The 15,484-nt window shown below is 47.0% G+C and overlaps 1 protein-coding gene across 1 annotated transcript in view; it reads right to left on the bottom strand.

Annotated features, from left to right (window-relative positions):
• Positions 1-15,484, bottom strand: part of LOC100542920 (CUB and sushi domain-containing protein 2) — a 63,870-nt gene extending 48,386 nt beyond the window's left edge. Inside the window, exons 1-6 of the mRNA XM_031556775.1 lie at positions 15,214-15,484; positions 5,115-5,441; positions 3,086-3,280; positions 931-1,069; positions 576-763; positions 8-196 (exon numbers count right to left, since the gene is read on the bottom strand). Of these exons, the coding sequence (XP_031412635.1) occupies positions 8-196; positions 576-763; positions 931-1,069; positions 3,086-3,280; positions 5,115-5,441; positions 15,214-15,484 (1,309 nt within the window). The remainder of the gene's footprint in view (positions 1-7; positions 197-575; positions 764-930; positions 1,070-3,085; positions 3,281-5,114; positions 5,442-15,213) is intronic.

Raw genomic sequence — 15,484 nt, 5'->3', positions numbered from 1 at the left:
TCCTTACCCTCACAGCTTGGCAGTGGTCTGCTCCACTGGAAGTTTGGCTCACACTCCAGGGCTTCGTTGTCACTCAGGGTGTAGCCCGAGTCACAGCTGAATGTCACCAGTGCTCCCACATAGAAATCATTCCCATGGCGCTGCCCATTGACGGGGATCCCAGGATCCAAGCAGTGGTCAGATTGGAGCTTCACAGCTGTGGCAAACAAAGCCAAGGTGTAGTTATTAACGTGGGGGAAGGAAAGTTCGCTCTGAGCTCATCCAAAGTGCTCCTGATTATCCCCAAGGCAAGGGGATGAAACGGGCAGAGGAACTGAGCTCTGCTTCATTCCAAAATACACCCTGTTTTCTTTCTAATAACATTCTGTAGATGCTAAAACAAAGATTAAAAAAAAAAATTCGAATCAATCAAGGTGGTTGAAAAGCAGAAAGTGCTGCTTGACTTTTAATGGCTTCTCGAATCAAGGCAGTGGTGCTAACTGCCTGGCAAAGGGGAGAAGCAAGTCCGAGGGGTCTTTGATTGAGTCCATTGTGCTGCTGGAGAGGGCATAATTACGTGAACAACTTGCACTTACTTTCATATCGGATCTGAAAGCCAATGTCAGAGTGGCTTTTGTCAGTGGTGAAGAGGAGGTAAAGGTAGTTGCTGGTACTGATGAGGAACTGGGGCACCTGAGTCCCATCATAGACGCCTATCAGTGGGGAAGAGTAGGACCGGCCATCTCGCACCTCCAGGGTGTCATAATTCACCTCCGTCTTAAACCTGCAAGAGACAGAAGAACATGTCCGTGAAAAAGAATAACAGCGCTGCTAATTCTGCTTTGTTGTAATTCTGAATGTGCTCTAACGATGAGGAAGCAGCACGGGCTAAGGGATAACACGTAGGCATATGGATGTAGGATAATTGGGTAACCTCGGAGAAATGCCCACCTGTCGAATGTGATCTTGATGGGGTAGCCTGGTTGGGCCTCGATCACCCATGCACAGCTCAGGGAGTCCTTGTAGAAGCCAGGCCAGCCAGGGGACAGGATGGTGCCACTGGGAGATGTCAGGTGGCCCCCGCACGGAGCTGCAATGAGGAAAGGATGCATTCAGGTGACAAACAGCACAGAAACTGCTGCAGGGTCACAGGGACCCATCCCTGCCACACAATAGCTTTCATGCACTGCTGTTCCTCAGGTGTTAAAACCAACCAGAACCAGGCTGCAAGAAATTGCCTTTTTAAGTTCATGCTGATGAAGTGCAGCTCCACCTGACCTTGTGCAGCAGCTCCGAGCGGACAGGGTGTAATAATCATCATTAGATATAAACCCGAGGAAACTGCAAGGTCAGTGTGGATTTCAGCAGCCGCGGGTGCCAGGAAGGCTTTCATATCTGCGGGTAATTGAGTCATGTCTTTTCTGCCACGAGGGACATCACAAGATGTGGCATTTATTCCACGTTGCTGTCCCTTGCGCCAGCAGCAGAAGCTGAAGGCACAGTATTATCTTTTCTCGAAAAAGGACACTGATGGACCAGAGGAACAAAATCCTACAGCCTTAAATTGCTGCGGATTGTCCTCTACAAAATGCAACAGCACAGACAGGTGCGTGTGCCCAGTGTGAGCTCTGCACGAGGGCTATGAAGCGTCACCATTGATGTGATCCTAAATGCCACAGAAATCTGGACCTAAGACCATCACTGCTGACCTGAAGGATGCCAAATAAAAGCCAGCTGACCTCAACTGGATCCTAACCAATTAGTTTTGAACGAGACGCCCCAAAGCTATGTCATTTCTTGTCAAGACTTCTGTGCATCTTTCAACTCAACTCTTAGGTCTTTCTTTGCCATTAATTATTCAAGTCATAAACGTTACTTTGGATCCGCACCTTGTTTAAAAAGGTGATTAAAATGTACACTTAATTCAGTGCACACCAAAGAGGGAGTGAAAGAGATCACCACTGTGACCACAGAGAGAAAAACACAATTAATGTCTGATGTTCTCAAAGCCTTCAAAGACGAACACTGATTAGAAATGCATTACTTAATGTATGTTTCCCCGCTGCACTCAGAGATACATAGACTTAAATACTCCTGTTTGTGATAGGAAAGGACACTCTCTATCAAATCTACAGATATTTTATTGTCAGCTGCTTGTAAAAGAAAAATCATACAAGAACATAAGTCCAGCTTCTCTCTCCACAAAATTTATTGAACACAATCAATGCCTCTTATTTCAGTTTCCAAGACAATGGACAGGATTGCGTGCTTCCTGCTGCTCATCCATTTGAACAATGCATGACCAATTACCAAAATGATTTCTCAGCATTAAAGCAGTTCTGTTATTCAAAGTGCTGTAAATACCAGCGCAGGGCATCGCTCCTCTGACAACACAGTGTCAGAAGACTTTTCACCTCTAATGAGCAATTTTATTTTTTCCATTTCTTTTCTATAATAGAAGATTTAAAAGACTCCGAAAAAGCTCAGAAGTCTGTAATAAAGCCTTTAATTCAAGCATTTCATTTTCCCCATTTCTGCGCTGGCTATCACGGCAGTAATGGCAAGGAGATGCAGACACAATTTATGGTCCTGATTGCCAGAATCAATTAGAAGGGACTGATGTACCACCGCAAGAGACACGCTGAAGGTGTGCGTGTGGATGATGGCAGCAATGAGTTCACTTCTCACAGCGAAGATCTGCACCTTTTGCTGCTTTCATTACATAAATATTATATAATGTATTTTACATGCACCAAAAATCAGGACAGAAGACGTATCTCCACCTGTCTTCCATTCTCTGTTCTTTAATTCCCTTCATGCCAAGAGGAGCAGGGAAGCTTTCAGTCATCGGTAAATCAAAGCGTTCCATTATTGTTATTAGAAAAGCACCTGTTTTCAGATGAGCTGAGCAAATAAAATCATCTCCATCATTCATTTTGCAACAACAACAAACAAATTAGAACTACTGAGCTCAGAGCTCATCGGTTGTCGTGTGACTGGTTCTCCCTTCTAAGCAAACTCTTCTGTGCAGACGGTTCCCAAAACAAAATCATGGCCACAACTGAGAAGCTGAGTGGAAGAACGCACTTCCAGCTCTAAAGTTTACCTTCACATCTGAGCACGGCGTTGTTCCAGACCACGTTCCCTTCCTTCAGGATGCAGGTGATGGTCTCTGAGCCGTGGGTTCTGATGAAGCCCTCATCACAAAGGAAGGACACGGAGCTGCCGAGCTGCAGGCTGTCCCCAAAGCGCTTCCCATTCACGGGCACGCCGGGGTCCGGGCACTCGTTGTGCCTAAATGCTGAGAGGCAAAGAGGAGAGGACAGTGAGCTTCCCCTCATTGATTAACAATAATCAGGTCAGACCACAAGTGAAGAATTCATATTTCCACACCATTTCTATGGTGGCAATTGCCCTTGGAATGCTGACCCTGCTCACGGTGCAGCAACTGGGACCAGAAATGAGTGTGCAAACCATCCCACCCCATCCCATCCCACCTTAGCAACCATTCCGATGTGAAAATGCATAAATACTCAACATAGAGATAGATTTTTTTTTAAAAAAAAGAGATCTAAAAATACCATAGTGCATATGATCTACATAGATAGTGCACCTACATAGATGGGATGAAAGTTACCCATTAAGGACACTGTGTGATTTGCTGCCATATGGTCCCCAGCCTTTCTTGTCATCATTACTGGGATAAAAGCAAGGACACGAAGCCATTACCTTTCTACGTGTTGCAAAGCTAAGGATGGAATTGCAGAGACACATTGCTCTGGTTAAAGGACTGCCCTTTTCCTGCAGCTAAAGCTAGGCCAGCCAGCCAATCAGAGAACGAGCCCACAGCCTTAACTTCCCATTAAGTGCATAATTATGTACTATATCTTCGCAGGCTCAGAGGTGGTCTTCCGAGATGAACAATATATAAAAGATTAAAGCCTGCAGATTCATTACACCCACATGCTATCCGTTTCTTTAATGCATTTGGCCAAGCACAGTTCTGGATTCCCTACAAAGCATCCTCTGCCTTACAGTAACGTGTTACTATACACTGCTGAAGGGGAAAACACGGGCTGAATCTCTGTCTTGTGCTCCTGGAACTTGTAGCAATATGTTGTCTCCTGTCTCCTATCTAAGAACAGCAAGGTGCCTGAGAAAGGCTCAGCAGTTCCCTTTTGGCAGCTCAAGCAGTCAGAAGACATAAACTCACGTGTAGCTGCGTCATTTACAATAGCAAAAAAACCAACAAACTACCTTAAAAACATCTTCACAGAAGGGAAAACCACAGCTCCCAGTGTGGATACGGACAGATCCAAACTGCCTCTGCACTGCCAGCATCCATAGGAGAGCTCCTGACTTCACAGCTCAGGGCTCAATCCTGGGTATGCAGCTCTGCCCCACGATGCTATTCCATCTGATGAGCCCTCAGCTTCCTCCATGTGGCCAAGGATTTCTTAAGACCTCTGAATTATTATTATTATTTTTTTTAAAACAGAGGATTTGCAATCATAACTGGAAAGGCTATTAATTTAGTGGTGCCACTAAAGGCTATTATAACAAAAACATTTATCAGTTCTGCCAAATAGGTTTAACAATGCTCCTTAGAAAATTGCAGGACAATACGAGGATAAAATTACCATAGCATTCATCTGAGATTTGAAGTCTGGACTTAAGTGAAGCCACAAGTCCCTGAGGAAGTTCCAATGCTTTAGAATATAACACAGAGCAACAGGTTTCCTTCAGTGTTTAGAGCCCTGCATAGGGAGTCAGCAAACGATGACAGTGCTGATGGATGGACTCAGCCATCTGGGCCCCACCAGATGCATCTGCTGTCCACCCAGTGAGCAGCATGCAGACAGAGGGGAGGCAGAAAGCCCTTGGCACAGGGCAAGCTGGAGGCTGATGGGATGCTCCATGGACCGATAATCCCGATTTACTGGTGGACAACACAGCCAGACAAAACTTGTGCAACCAGCTCTGAGCATGAAACCAACCCTCTGTTACCAGACACGATCCCCAGTTTTCAGCCTCACTCTGGATTTCCAATGATTTTGGTACGGTCAGGATTTCGCCAATAGGCACCCAACGAGAATTTGGAGCTTGAAACGAAAAGCAAAGGATCGAGCTCTTACTGGTGAAGGTAATATTGAAGCCTCTCTTCTCCATGGAGTGATCAGTCTGGAACTCCAGCCTGGCGACGTGGCCGCTGCTGGTCAGCGAGGAGGGGATTTGGCTTCCTGAGAAGGTGCCCAGCACTGGAGACTCCGCAGTGCCGCCGTCCTTCACGGCTAGGAAATCAAACTGAGGCTCCACGTCAAAATCATTGAAAGCCAAATGAATTCTGCTCTCAGGTTTAGCTATAATCAACCAAACGCAGTGCAAGCTGCTTCCATACTCTTCAGGGTAATTCGGCGACAGCACGATCCCAGACGGGGTGGTGAAGTTGAAAAAGCAGGAAACTGCAATGAGAAATCAGCATCACTCAGGCAGCACGATGCTCCCACACATTGCTGTCATGTTCCCCAGGTGTCCCCCGAGCTCAGTGATTCCTGCAGACTCCCAACACGGCTCCTGAGGAGCGGTTACACAAAGGAAGGGCTCAGTGCTCCATTCACTGCTGCTTGTCAGTGATTTATTTGCATGGGGAAGAAGTGACTTCAAAGCGGCCCCCAGTCCCTGGTTTGGGCTGAAGTGTGCAGCACTGCCTGGATGTCTGCACAGGTGTTGTGCCAATGGAACGGGTTGGTTTTACTCCACAAAGAAGGTGCCACTCAGAAAAGCAGGGATTTGGTATTTTGCAGGTGAATTCTCCTGCATATCCCAGCGGAAAATCCTCCTGCAGAATCCCGTGTGGATCTGCAGCCGCTGCCAAATAAGAACATCAGCTTCAGAAGCAGCAATGGCTCCTGCTGTGAGCACAGCTCAGCACAGCTGACAGCAGCTGCCATCCCAGGACCCGCAGGTGCTGCCCTGGCTGCGGGAGCTCAGGCAGCCCCAGGCCAGCATTGACCTGCAGCTCCTTCCCATTGCAAACCAATCACTGACTTCTGCTGGGCCACCAAAAGGAGGCATCCAACCAGACCGCCATTCCCATGGGAATCATTAAAAGCAGTCTTAAACTGAAGTTGAGGGGAAGAGTGCGTATGGAAAAAACAACTTTACGTCCCAGGAGTTTTCAATATATACTGTATTTCAGCAGGACAAGGTCCATTAATTTGAACAACCAAGGCTGCATGTCCCTACTCAGTGTTCTTTATACCTTACGTACGTACGCTTTGCTCATCTTCTTCCCCCTACCACACACCCCTGGGGTAAAACCCATTACTTGGAACACAGATCTCACTAATTCCTGGCAAAAGGACATAGCACGGAGGATAAGATTGGTTTCAGTTTGGCATTTATACAGTTCTTTGGTTCAGTGCTCACCCTCCTTCTATTATTTTCCCTCCATCTTCCTTCAGCACTTAATGGTTTCGGATCAAATAGGATGGACGTTACCGTGACGTTATCAAGGCTAAAAGCTACACAATCCATTTCCTGCTCTCAGCAACAAAGGGAACAGATTAAAGTGAACGCAAACTGCAAAATATCCTCAGGATTTTGGCTCCGTGCTGAAATATCAAGGGATGCTGTCAAATAATTCTGTCAGCGTAAGCTCGGTATAATCTGCCAACAAGAACTTATTGCAAATAAATGCAGTCACACACACAAAGATGAGAGCAAGAGGAGCTCCTCGCAGGTGTGAGGTTTCTCCTGCAAGTTTTTAAGTCCAAAGTGGTAAATCAGCATCCATGGGATGCACAGCATCACAGAGCCATCAGCAGTGCCGGTGCTGCGGTTGTGGCACAGAGCTTGGAAATAACAACAAAGAACTCGTCGACAAAAGAGAGAAGAGCAGAGAGAGAAGAACAGAAAATTAACCTTTGTCAGATAACAGAAAATGGCAGATTCAAAAAATAACAGCCCCAACGCCCCACACGCCTGCACAGCAGGGAAGCACGTCACACTTCTGATGCTCTGTACAGCACTGAGTGCAGCAGAGAGCTGAGCTGCAGCTGGGATGAGGCAGGACCCCATGGATCCCACATCCCCACTCCTGCTGGGGGGCACTCAGCCCTGGAGGACCACCAGCCCTGACGGCAGCTCGCCCTAAGGGATGGCCAGTGCACCAGGCTCATTACCAAAGCTATCTGCCACACGAAGGCGTCACGGATTTATTTCAGGAAGAGGTTTCTTCTTTGGGATAAAGGGGAGGAGGGGGTTGGCGTGGAGGGGTGTGATCCCACTTCAGCCTCCCTGCTTTACCCAAACGCTTTGCAACCCAGCCAGACACAGCAGCTGTCAAACAGGACATCAAGGACACCGAGAAGTGCCATCAGAACAAAGATGACAGCGGCCAGGAAAGGTGGAAGGCAGCTGAGCATTACCTGCCTCATGCTGCTCTGAGCATCTGTGACAACCAGGAGCTGTGGGGCCCTGACAGACACACGGAGGTCAGCGGTGCTGCCCACAGCCCATCCGTCAGCAGCACTGAGTGAGGAATACCTGCAGCCCCGTGGCCTCGAGCGAAGAGATCTAAATTAATATTTATTACCGTTATTCTTAAATGTGATGAGAGCGCATTTCATTATGTGCGCAGCGCAGGTTCAAATTTATACTGACCTTTATCAATTACTATTACTGAGGAAGTAAGGCAAAAGCAATTAGAAAAATGCTGTTATTAAATACAGCAGAATAAATCATGGCAGAACTCAAACAGCGGACTGCCTAAGAAAGCCAATGAGACCCACATCATTAATGGATGAGTGTCAGGTGTTTATTCACATCACTGCAAACTGTCAACATTCTGCCTTTCTTCAGAGCAGTAAGAAAGTGAAGAAGCTCTCACTGTTTCTTGTTCTGAAAGCCGAGGGATGCGTGGCTGTGCACGGAGGGCTCTGCCCCACGGTCCCAGGAGCAATGCTCAGCACAACACAAAGCCTATCTGGCAATTATTCTCCAGCACAGCTGCTTGTTTCTGTGCTTTCAGCCTGGAGCTATTTCTGCACTGTCTGGTCATTCTGAGCACAACTTGCTTCTCTCTGCCTTCAGAAGCTGATGGCTGCTCTCATCCTGCCATGAGAACCCTGGGCTGATGCTGGGGAGAGCACACACTTGCAGCGGATGGAAGGGGGAAAAGCAACAGGTTCAGGAGCTGAAAACAAAGCAGGGAATCGCTGTAATGAGTTCAGTCTCCATGGAAACAGCACAAAAATCCCAACTTCTCTCTCAGCTTTCGGATATCATTCCCACAGTCTGTGACCACTTGGGACAGAGCCTGAAGACAGGAACATACTTTCTGCTTTGCGTTTTGTTTTTAAGTAGCTCCCTCCTTGAGGCATAAGTTGATGATGGACTGGAAAAACAGGACCTCAGCAGGAGCCTGGTTAATAACTGATGGCTCACGTTGAGAAGCACACGTCCCCAATAGCTAACAGGGCTGGAAGCTCAGGGCACTGGTTCCAGCTGTGAAGCAAAGTGCTTTACTTTTTGCATTTTCCTTTTTCTGTAGCTACTCCTTCAGTAAACACATCTGCATCACAATGCATTCTCCTTCTTCAACCCTGAAGCACCAGCAGGGCCAGTGGGAGGTGAGGGAACAGAGTCTGAAGCAAATATTAACCAGAACATTTCTGTATTGCAGAGCAACAAGCTCCCCAGCTCGCTCTGATGGAGGAGCTGTCACTGCCAGTGTGTTGGCCAAGGGCAGGAAAGCAGGTATGCTGAAAAGCAAGAGAAATGGGCAAGCTCTGGGCACCAGAACATGTGAAAAATATCAGCAGCACACTTAAAATAGATGACACACAAGACAATGTGAATGTGGCAGGGAACTACAATGCCAAAGCAGGTGTCGTTTCTACCCAATCGACACAGGAGCAGCAACCAGGTTATTGGGAACAAAGAAAGCTATTCAGCTTACTGGGAGATGCTGAGCAGCACTGGGCCGTTTGGCTGCAGGACGTGGGTCTGCCTCCACAAACCTCACATCTCTGCACACAGAGTGCCTGAAGGGCAGCTGCTGCAAGACAAGGAAGGGCTCTGCGTGTGTGCAGCTGCAGCACGGGTGGTGGTGGCTGCACAGCAGTGACAGACTGCAAGGTGAGCTGTGTGGGAAGCAACACCCTGAGCCTTATAGATGCATACATCAACTCCACCTGCAAACTGGAAATGTCCCAGTTGCAGCTTTCCCAAACATCAACCCCGCACGTAAAATATTAACATCAAACAAGGCAGACACGAGGAAACTTCTCTGCAGACTAAATTAAAGGCAGCAACATAACCCACATGCAACTCCTGTTTTCTGGGTATAGAAGAAGGAGAAGGAGATAAAGATGACCTCCATGCTGATAAAAATCAGTAAGTGTAATTTCAGACTCGGACTCACGTGAAGAAAGACAATACATCACGCTGTGAACTGCAGTCAGGAATATGGACAGATGCCTTGGCACAGGACAGCTCATTTGCACCAGCATGGAACCTTATCAGGGTAACAGCTCCACTGGCTCCATCAGGAAAACAACAAGCACGGAGAGACAGCCCAATGAAGTGCATCCTCCTGATGAGAGATGAGCACAGCTGGGGCCAGGCTCTGCCACGTGCAGGCTGCTGCGCTGTGAGCATCCCGCTGCAGCTGGAGAGCCCGCTGTGCTGCTGGAGCATCACCAGCCCAGCAGTCAGCAGGCTCAGCTTTCAGGCTGAAAGCACAGAAACGCAGCAGCCTCATGATAGAGCGTCGCTGCTAAAACAGGATGGCAGCACAAAAGAAAGCTCCCCAGGTCCCTACCAGATACCAGGAGAAGGCACAGAGCGGCAGGCACAGCAGGATGCTTGTGCTTCTGGCTCTTCAGCCACTAACAGATCCTAGTGACCAAGGAAGAAAGCAGGCTCTGGTTGGACCCAGGTGGAGCTTGGCTTTCAGATGGAAACAGAACGGCCAAAGTGAGCACCGTCCCGTGGAAAACATGCAGCTTCTCTGACACAACTCTCCAAGAAGAGCAGAAGCAGGAGCTCCCAAGAGGGGAGAGGAGAAAAGGAAAATTCTCATATAGGCTACAGCAAAACAATGGATGGGGAGAGCGGGAGACAACAAGAATGCCATTCGCTGTAATTAAGGTGTTAAAGTGCATTTCTGTCCAGCACAGCACTTAAACATGTATGTCTGCTTAGGCAAGAATTTAAATCTCAGTGCTTTGATAAACTGGGCCTGCATTGCAGAAGCAGGACTTTGAGGGAACGTGACCTGCTTAACTTTAAGAGCAGAATGGTCTTACATGGCTGCAAACGTGAAACAAGGTTCTTAACAAAAGCTACAAATCCCTCATGTATACAGAGATCACAGTAATCCTACTTTCATTTAATTTGCTTCACCTACTGCTGCAGAAAGAATGGGACTCAGTGGCTCAGGGGAACGGCTGTAGATACAGAGCATCTCAGCAGATTTGCTTCTTTGAACCCTGCTGAGGTTAATGGCGAGCAGAAGGCATTAATGGGTCCTAAAAGATGCACATCTGTGCAAAGCTATGAGCCATCTCAGTGGGCAGCAGGACCTTTCCCTGGTGGGTTCTGAGCTGCACAAACCCAGAGAGTGAGCACTGCTTTGCTGAAATGAGAGCAAACATCACGGTAGGATGAGGTGACCCAGCAGCTCCTCTCCCAACTTGTCTGGCAGAGGCAACTGGAGCATCCCTTATCATTTCAGGATCATTGTATCAGGGTCCTTCATAAAAGCATCAATTAGAAAAACAAAAGCAAACAAAAGTACATGGTAAAACAGCTTGGAAATAAAAACAATCCCTGCACTTTTTCCAAAATCTACTATGAGCAACTGCATCTCCCAGCAGATAAACAAGCCCAACGTTAACCAGAGAAATAAAACCTGCTTACAGCAGGAGGGTGGAGCACACTGTGAGGCAACGCACACTGCTGCAGCAGCACTGCATAAAGAGGAATTAAGAATAAAACTGAAATATGAAGAACACAACTGCATTGGGTTTCACTGCAAGAATGGGAACCTGCACTACAGTTCGGAACAGTCTATGAAACCTTCCTTTGGGATGAAAAAGTCTCAATTCCTTTAACAGAAAATTCTCTAGAATTTCAAATCAAAGAATAATTGGGCAATAAAAGAATCATTCTGCTCATCTTATCCACCCACCTCCTTAATACAGACTGCAAAGCAATTCTTACTTCCTGTGGGCATCCAGAAAGGATTAACCCATCTCAACTCAGCGCTCAAGGATGGAGAACCCATCACTGCACTGCTCCAAGGGTTAACTGCTCTCAGTGTTAAAATCTATTGTTTTTAAAAGGCAAACTATGCTTTTAGCACTGCTAACCTGAAACACACTGTTCTGCAAATTACACTTCACAAGAAGATGGCACCATAGGGTACTGCAAAGGTGGGCAGGAAAAGAATACAAAGAGAAAGAAAGAAAGAAAAAAAATAACAACCAATTGACAATTTAATTTAGAGCTAAATGGAAACCTTATCAAGTGATATGAAGTGACACAGCTCTGTTCAGTACACTGCTGGGAAAACATCAACAGCCCTTTGCATTTCTGCAGACAAAACCCAAATGCTTACAGCAGGCAGCAGACACCAAAGGTTTGCTCCTCTGCTGCAAACTGCAACCTGTGCTCTGTGCAAAGAGGAGCCCAGGTTATGCAGCAGGTATCACACACAGAGAGAGGATCAGCAAAACAGCTAAGGAGGTAGATTTTATATTGCTATTGAAGGATCAGATGTTTGGAAAGCCTGGAAAAGTGCACAGCTTCCCAATGCCTTTGGAGGTGGCTGTGCTGCCACTGCACTTCTGTGTGAAGGATGGGACTGTGGGCTACAGGATGGTCAGAGAGCCTCAGAAAGCTGTGAAAACAGCCTGGAACAGCACAGCCCAACCTATAAACTTCCATTTAAACACAGACACACAGACACACAGACACACAGACACATAGACACACAGACACATAGACACACAGACACTTATTCCCTGCCTTCATGGAGCCCCAAAGCAACACCAACCAAACACCCTTTGGTTCACTACAGAGACCTTCACCCCAAGTTTGCTCAGCACATCACCATCATAATCCACACTGTTTTCTTTCTCTGTGTTTTACATTAAAACACTTGCAGGGTCCATAGGTGGAGAGCTGAGAGACAAAGAGCAGCAGGGATGGCAGCTCTTCCTCTCCTTACTGAGGAAACAGATTTTGGTCACATAAAATGCTTTGTAGCAATGCTTTCCACTGCAATATTTCACATAACGTTCAGAAAATGAGTTTTGCCCTACTATACATGAGGAGGTTCAAACAGCAATTGCAGCCACTATTCGGAAGCTATGCTGCTATCACAACACCCAGCTCCTGACTGCATCAGTCCTGACTTCTATCATCATTCTCACTGCAACATCTGAACAACCCACAGCTCTTCCAATAGCTGAAATTATGGGCTGGTTCCCCATTTGTAAACTTTATAACCTCCTCAGCCACACGTAACTGAAAACTTCAGCTTGAATATTACATCCCTTGCAAGTTCCTATCATCAGAGCAGGAACTTCATCTGAGCAGTGCAACCATTTCCCGCAGGCAACATTTATCCACATGACACCTCCTACGCCCATTTTGCTGTCCCTCACGACTTCAAGAAAACCAAACGTGGCTCAGTAAGAAAGCAATTGGGTTACCCTGGGGTATGAGAACTGCCTTAGCCCCAGTAGATAGAATAGCTCTGTAATTTTAAAAAGGCAGGGACTACAAACCTGATTTGAGCTCTAGAACACGTGCAGAACAGGGAAAAAGAGAAAGAAGGAAAGGTCTTCAGTATGCACACAGCACCGACCCAGAGAAGCACAGGAAGCAGAGCCCAAACCCAGAGTGCACCTATGGATGGATGATGCACTACGGATGTGGAGTCAGAAGTTCTCAGACCACAGTGATCTGAGTATCTCAGATCATTGATCCAAACCCACACAGCAGGACCAGGGATTCCTTGCTTAATAAGGGTTTGGAAAGGACGTGCATCAAGGAGTCTTGCAAGGTTCTTCCAGTGACCTACATACTCACCCTGAGCAGTTAAGGGACGCAGTGACAACACAGAGGATGAAGATGGAGGTGCTGTTATCACACAGAGTCACAAATTAAGAATTCGTCACAATAAGCCAACGCATGACTTAAATGCTTTGTGTTGCTTTGTCATCACAGCCCCAGGAAATGAGCTCTCCACAATAAATTGTCTGCTCACAAATCACTTGCTCAGGACAGCAGGATGCACCGTGGCATGCTGTTTAATCTTCTGCATTTGTCATGCGTTTGCAGGCAGTATCAGAAGCACTGAATTGTTTGCATATCCCAACCAGCAGCACATAAATCAGGTTACCTTATTTTCCTGCCTGATACCCAATACACTTAATGGTCTCCAAACATTTACAGAGAGTTGTCACTAATTCCACTACAGATTTCATGCCAGGATACACATTTTGTCATGCCACCTCTTCTGATTCATGAACACCAGTATGACACTATCTAGAATAAGTAAACTTGAAGGTAGAGGAGCAAAGGTATAAGAAAGCAATAGAATACTTTCCCCACGACCTGCATGTTGCCACATTGATTCATGGATATCCAGTATTCTGAGGGTCACAGAGAACAGAATGCAGTGACTGTTTCTTAACTAAAAAATGTATGCCTTTACTACGCTGCTGATTGTTGGCAATTGGAATTTGATTTGATGCCCTCTTTCAGTATCTATCTACAGAAAAAATACAATCCTGCTTTGCTGGGAAGTCTGTCCTACTGCTACTATGAGAACATCACCTCACCCCCGGTACGAACAACAGGTTTGGTCTCACCACAAACTATCAGCAGGAACTTCAGCCAAACTACCAGCTGTTTTTATGAATTCATCTCCTGGGAAAGCAGTAAAACCTTCTGAAGCGAAGCACAGCAATGCCCTGACACCTCCACTTCTAAGACACCCCAGGAAATTCCATTTTCCTCCTCAGCATCTCTAGCTGCTTGCTTATTAAGAATACCAAGTAGGAAGAAAGCCATGGCATCTGGAAACGCAAAAGCTCCAATGGTAATTGCTTCCCTTCCCCAAACAGATGTACAGAAATACTCAGAGGTCCAACCACAGTTTGCAAAGAAAGGCGCTCACTTGAAAACTGATGCCCACAACTGCCCAGAGAGGGGATGCTGAGCCCCTGCAGCCCCCAAAGAACCCAGATCCAGCTCTGCAGCAATAGAGTTCAATCCCCCCACTGGCTGCATGATACCATTGGCACAGACCACGTTCTGCCATGCTACAAGTGAGCGTTTTACACTGCAGTGTCTAATCCTGGTGCATTTCCACGCATGGAGAACACACTTCTAAAAATCCACATTTCTGCTCACTATCCTCCTTCTCCCCACGTTTCTGTCCTTTTGTCTGTTGCTCAATTGAATTTTCATTCCCTATGGTTTTTAGTTAGATTCAGTCTCATCCCACGAGAGCACAGCATTTGTCCAAAGTAACACAATCTAGCAGAGCCACGTAAGTAGAGATGAAACAAAGAGTTTGCTTGTCATCAGTCACAGAAAATACAGATATTTTTGTGAGTTTTGGTAAAGCTCAAATAAAACATGAAGGTTCAGTCACTACGGTAATGCAGACTGCCCAGTGTATCTTCAAAGGATGCGAGCCCATTAAAACCCAATAGGGACTGTGCACATAACACCCATTTGCATCTGGAAACGTTACCCTTAGTCACTACTGAGAGCACAATATCCTACTTCTGCTGAGAACTCATGCAACAAATTAAAAATTGAGGTCCAGCAGCAGGGAGCCTGAATATCGTCAGATATAATGAAAGAAAATTAAACAGCCAAAAATAGAATTTAACTCAGTAGATCTTAAATTTCGTTGTCGACGCCCCATCTCAGCTACAAGAAGTGCTTCTTTCTCTCCAGAACCAAGCTGCAAATGCTGGGAGGGCAGCGGGTGCACAGGGCTGTGCCTGTGGGTGCACAGGGCTGTGTCTGTGGGTGCACAGGGCTGTGTCTGTGGGTGCTGTCCCCAGTCCCTGCCCTGCTGGGAGCACTGAGCCACCACTGCCTGCAGCTCTGCCACCCCAGCACGGCTCACAGACAGCACCAACATCACCGCCTCACCACGCACTGAAAGCATCTCGGAGCCGTCTCCTCTCACTGACTTACAAACACAGACAGGTTTCTGAGCAGACCACTGGCTACTCTTTTGGCAGGTAATTGTTTTCTGGCCCTTCAGCTCAAAGGCAGGCTGGCACTCAAACTTCAAACTGTCCCCGTGGCGAAATGTGGACCCTTCTCTTCTGCCGTAGGCCGGAATGCCGGGATCCCCGCAGCTCCCCTGGTCGATCTCTGAAAGAAAGGACAACAGAAGCAGTGAGGGGATGGCTGTGACCCAAGCAGGGCTGTGTGTCCACCCATGTGTGCCTGGCACGGCCAT

The sequence above is a fragment of the Meleagris gallopavo genome, chromosome 25, assembly GCF_000146605.3.
Source record: "Meleagris gallopavo isolate NT-WF06-2002-E0010 breed Aviagen turkey brand Nicholas breeding stock chromosome 25, Turkey_5.1, whole genome shotgun sequence".
Taxonomy (NCBI): Eukaryota; Metazoa; Chordata; class Aves; order Galliformes; family Phasianidae; genus Meleagris; species Meleagris gallopavo.
This window is presented reverse-complemented; position numbering and strand designations above follow the sequence as displayed.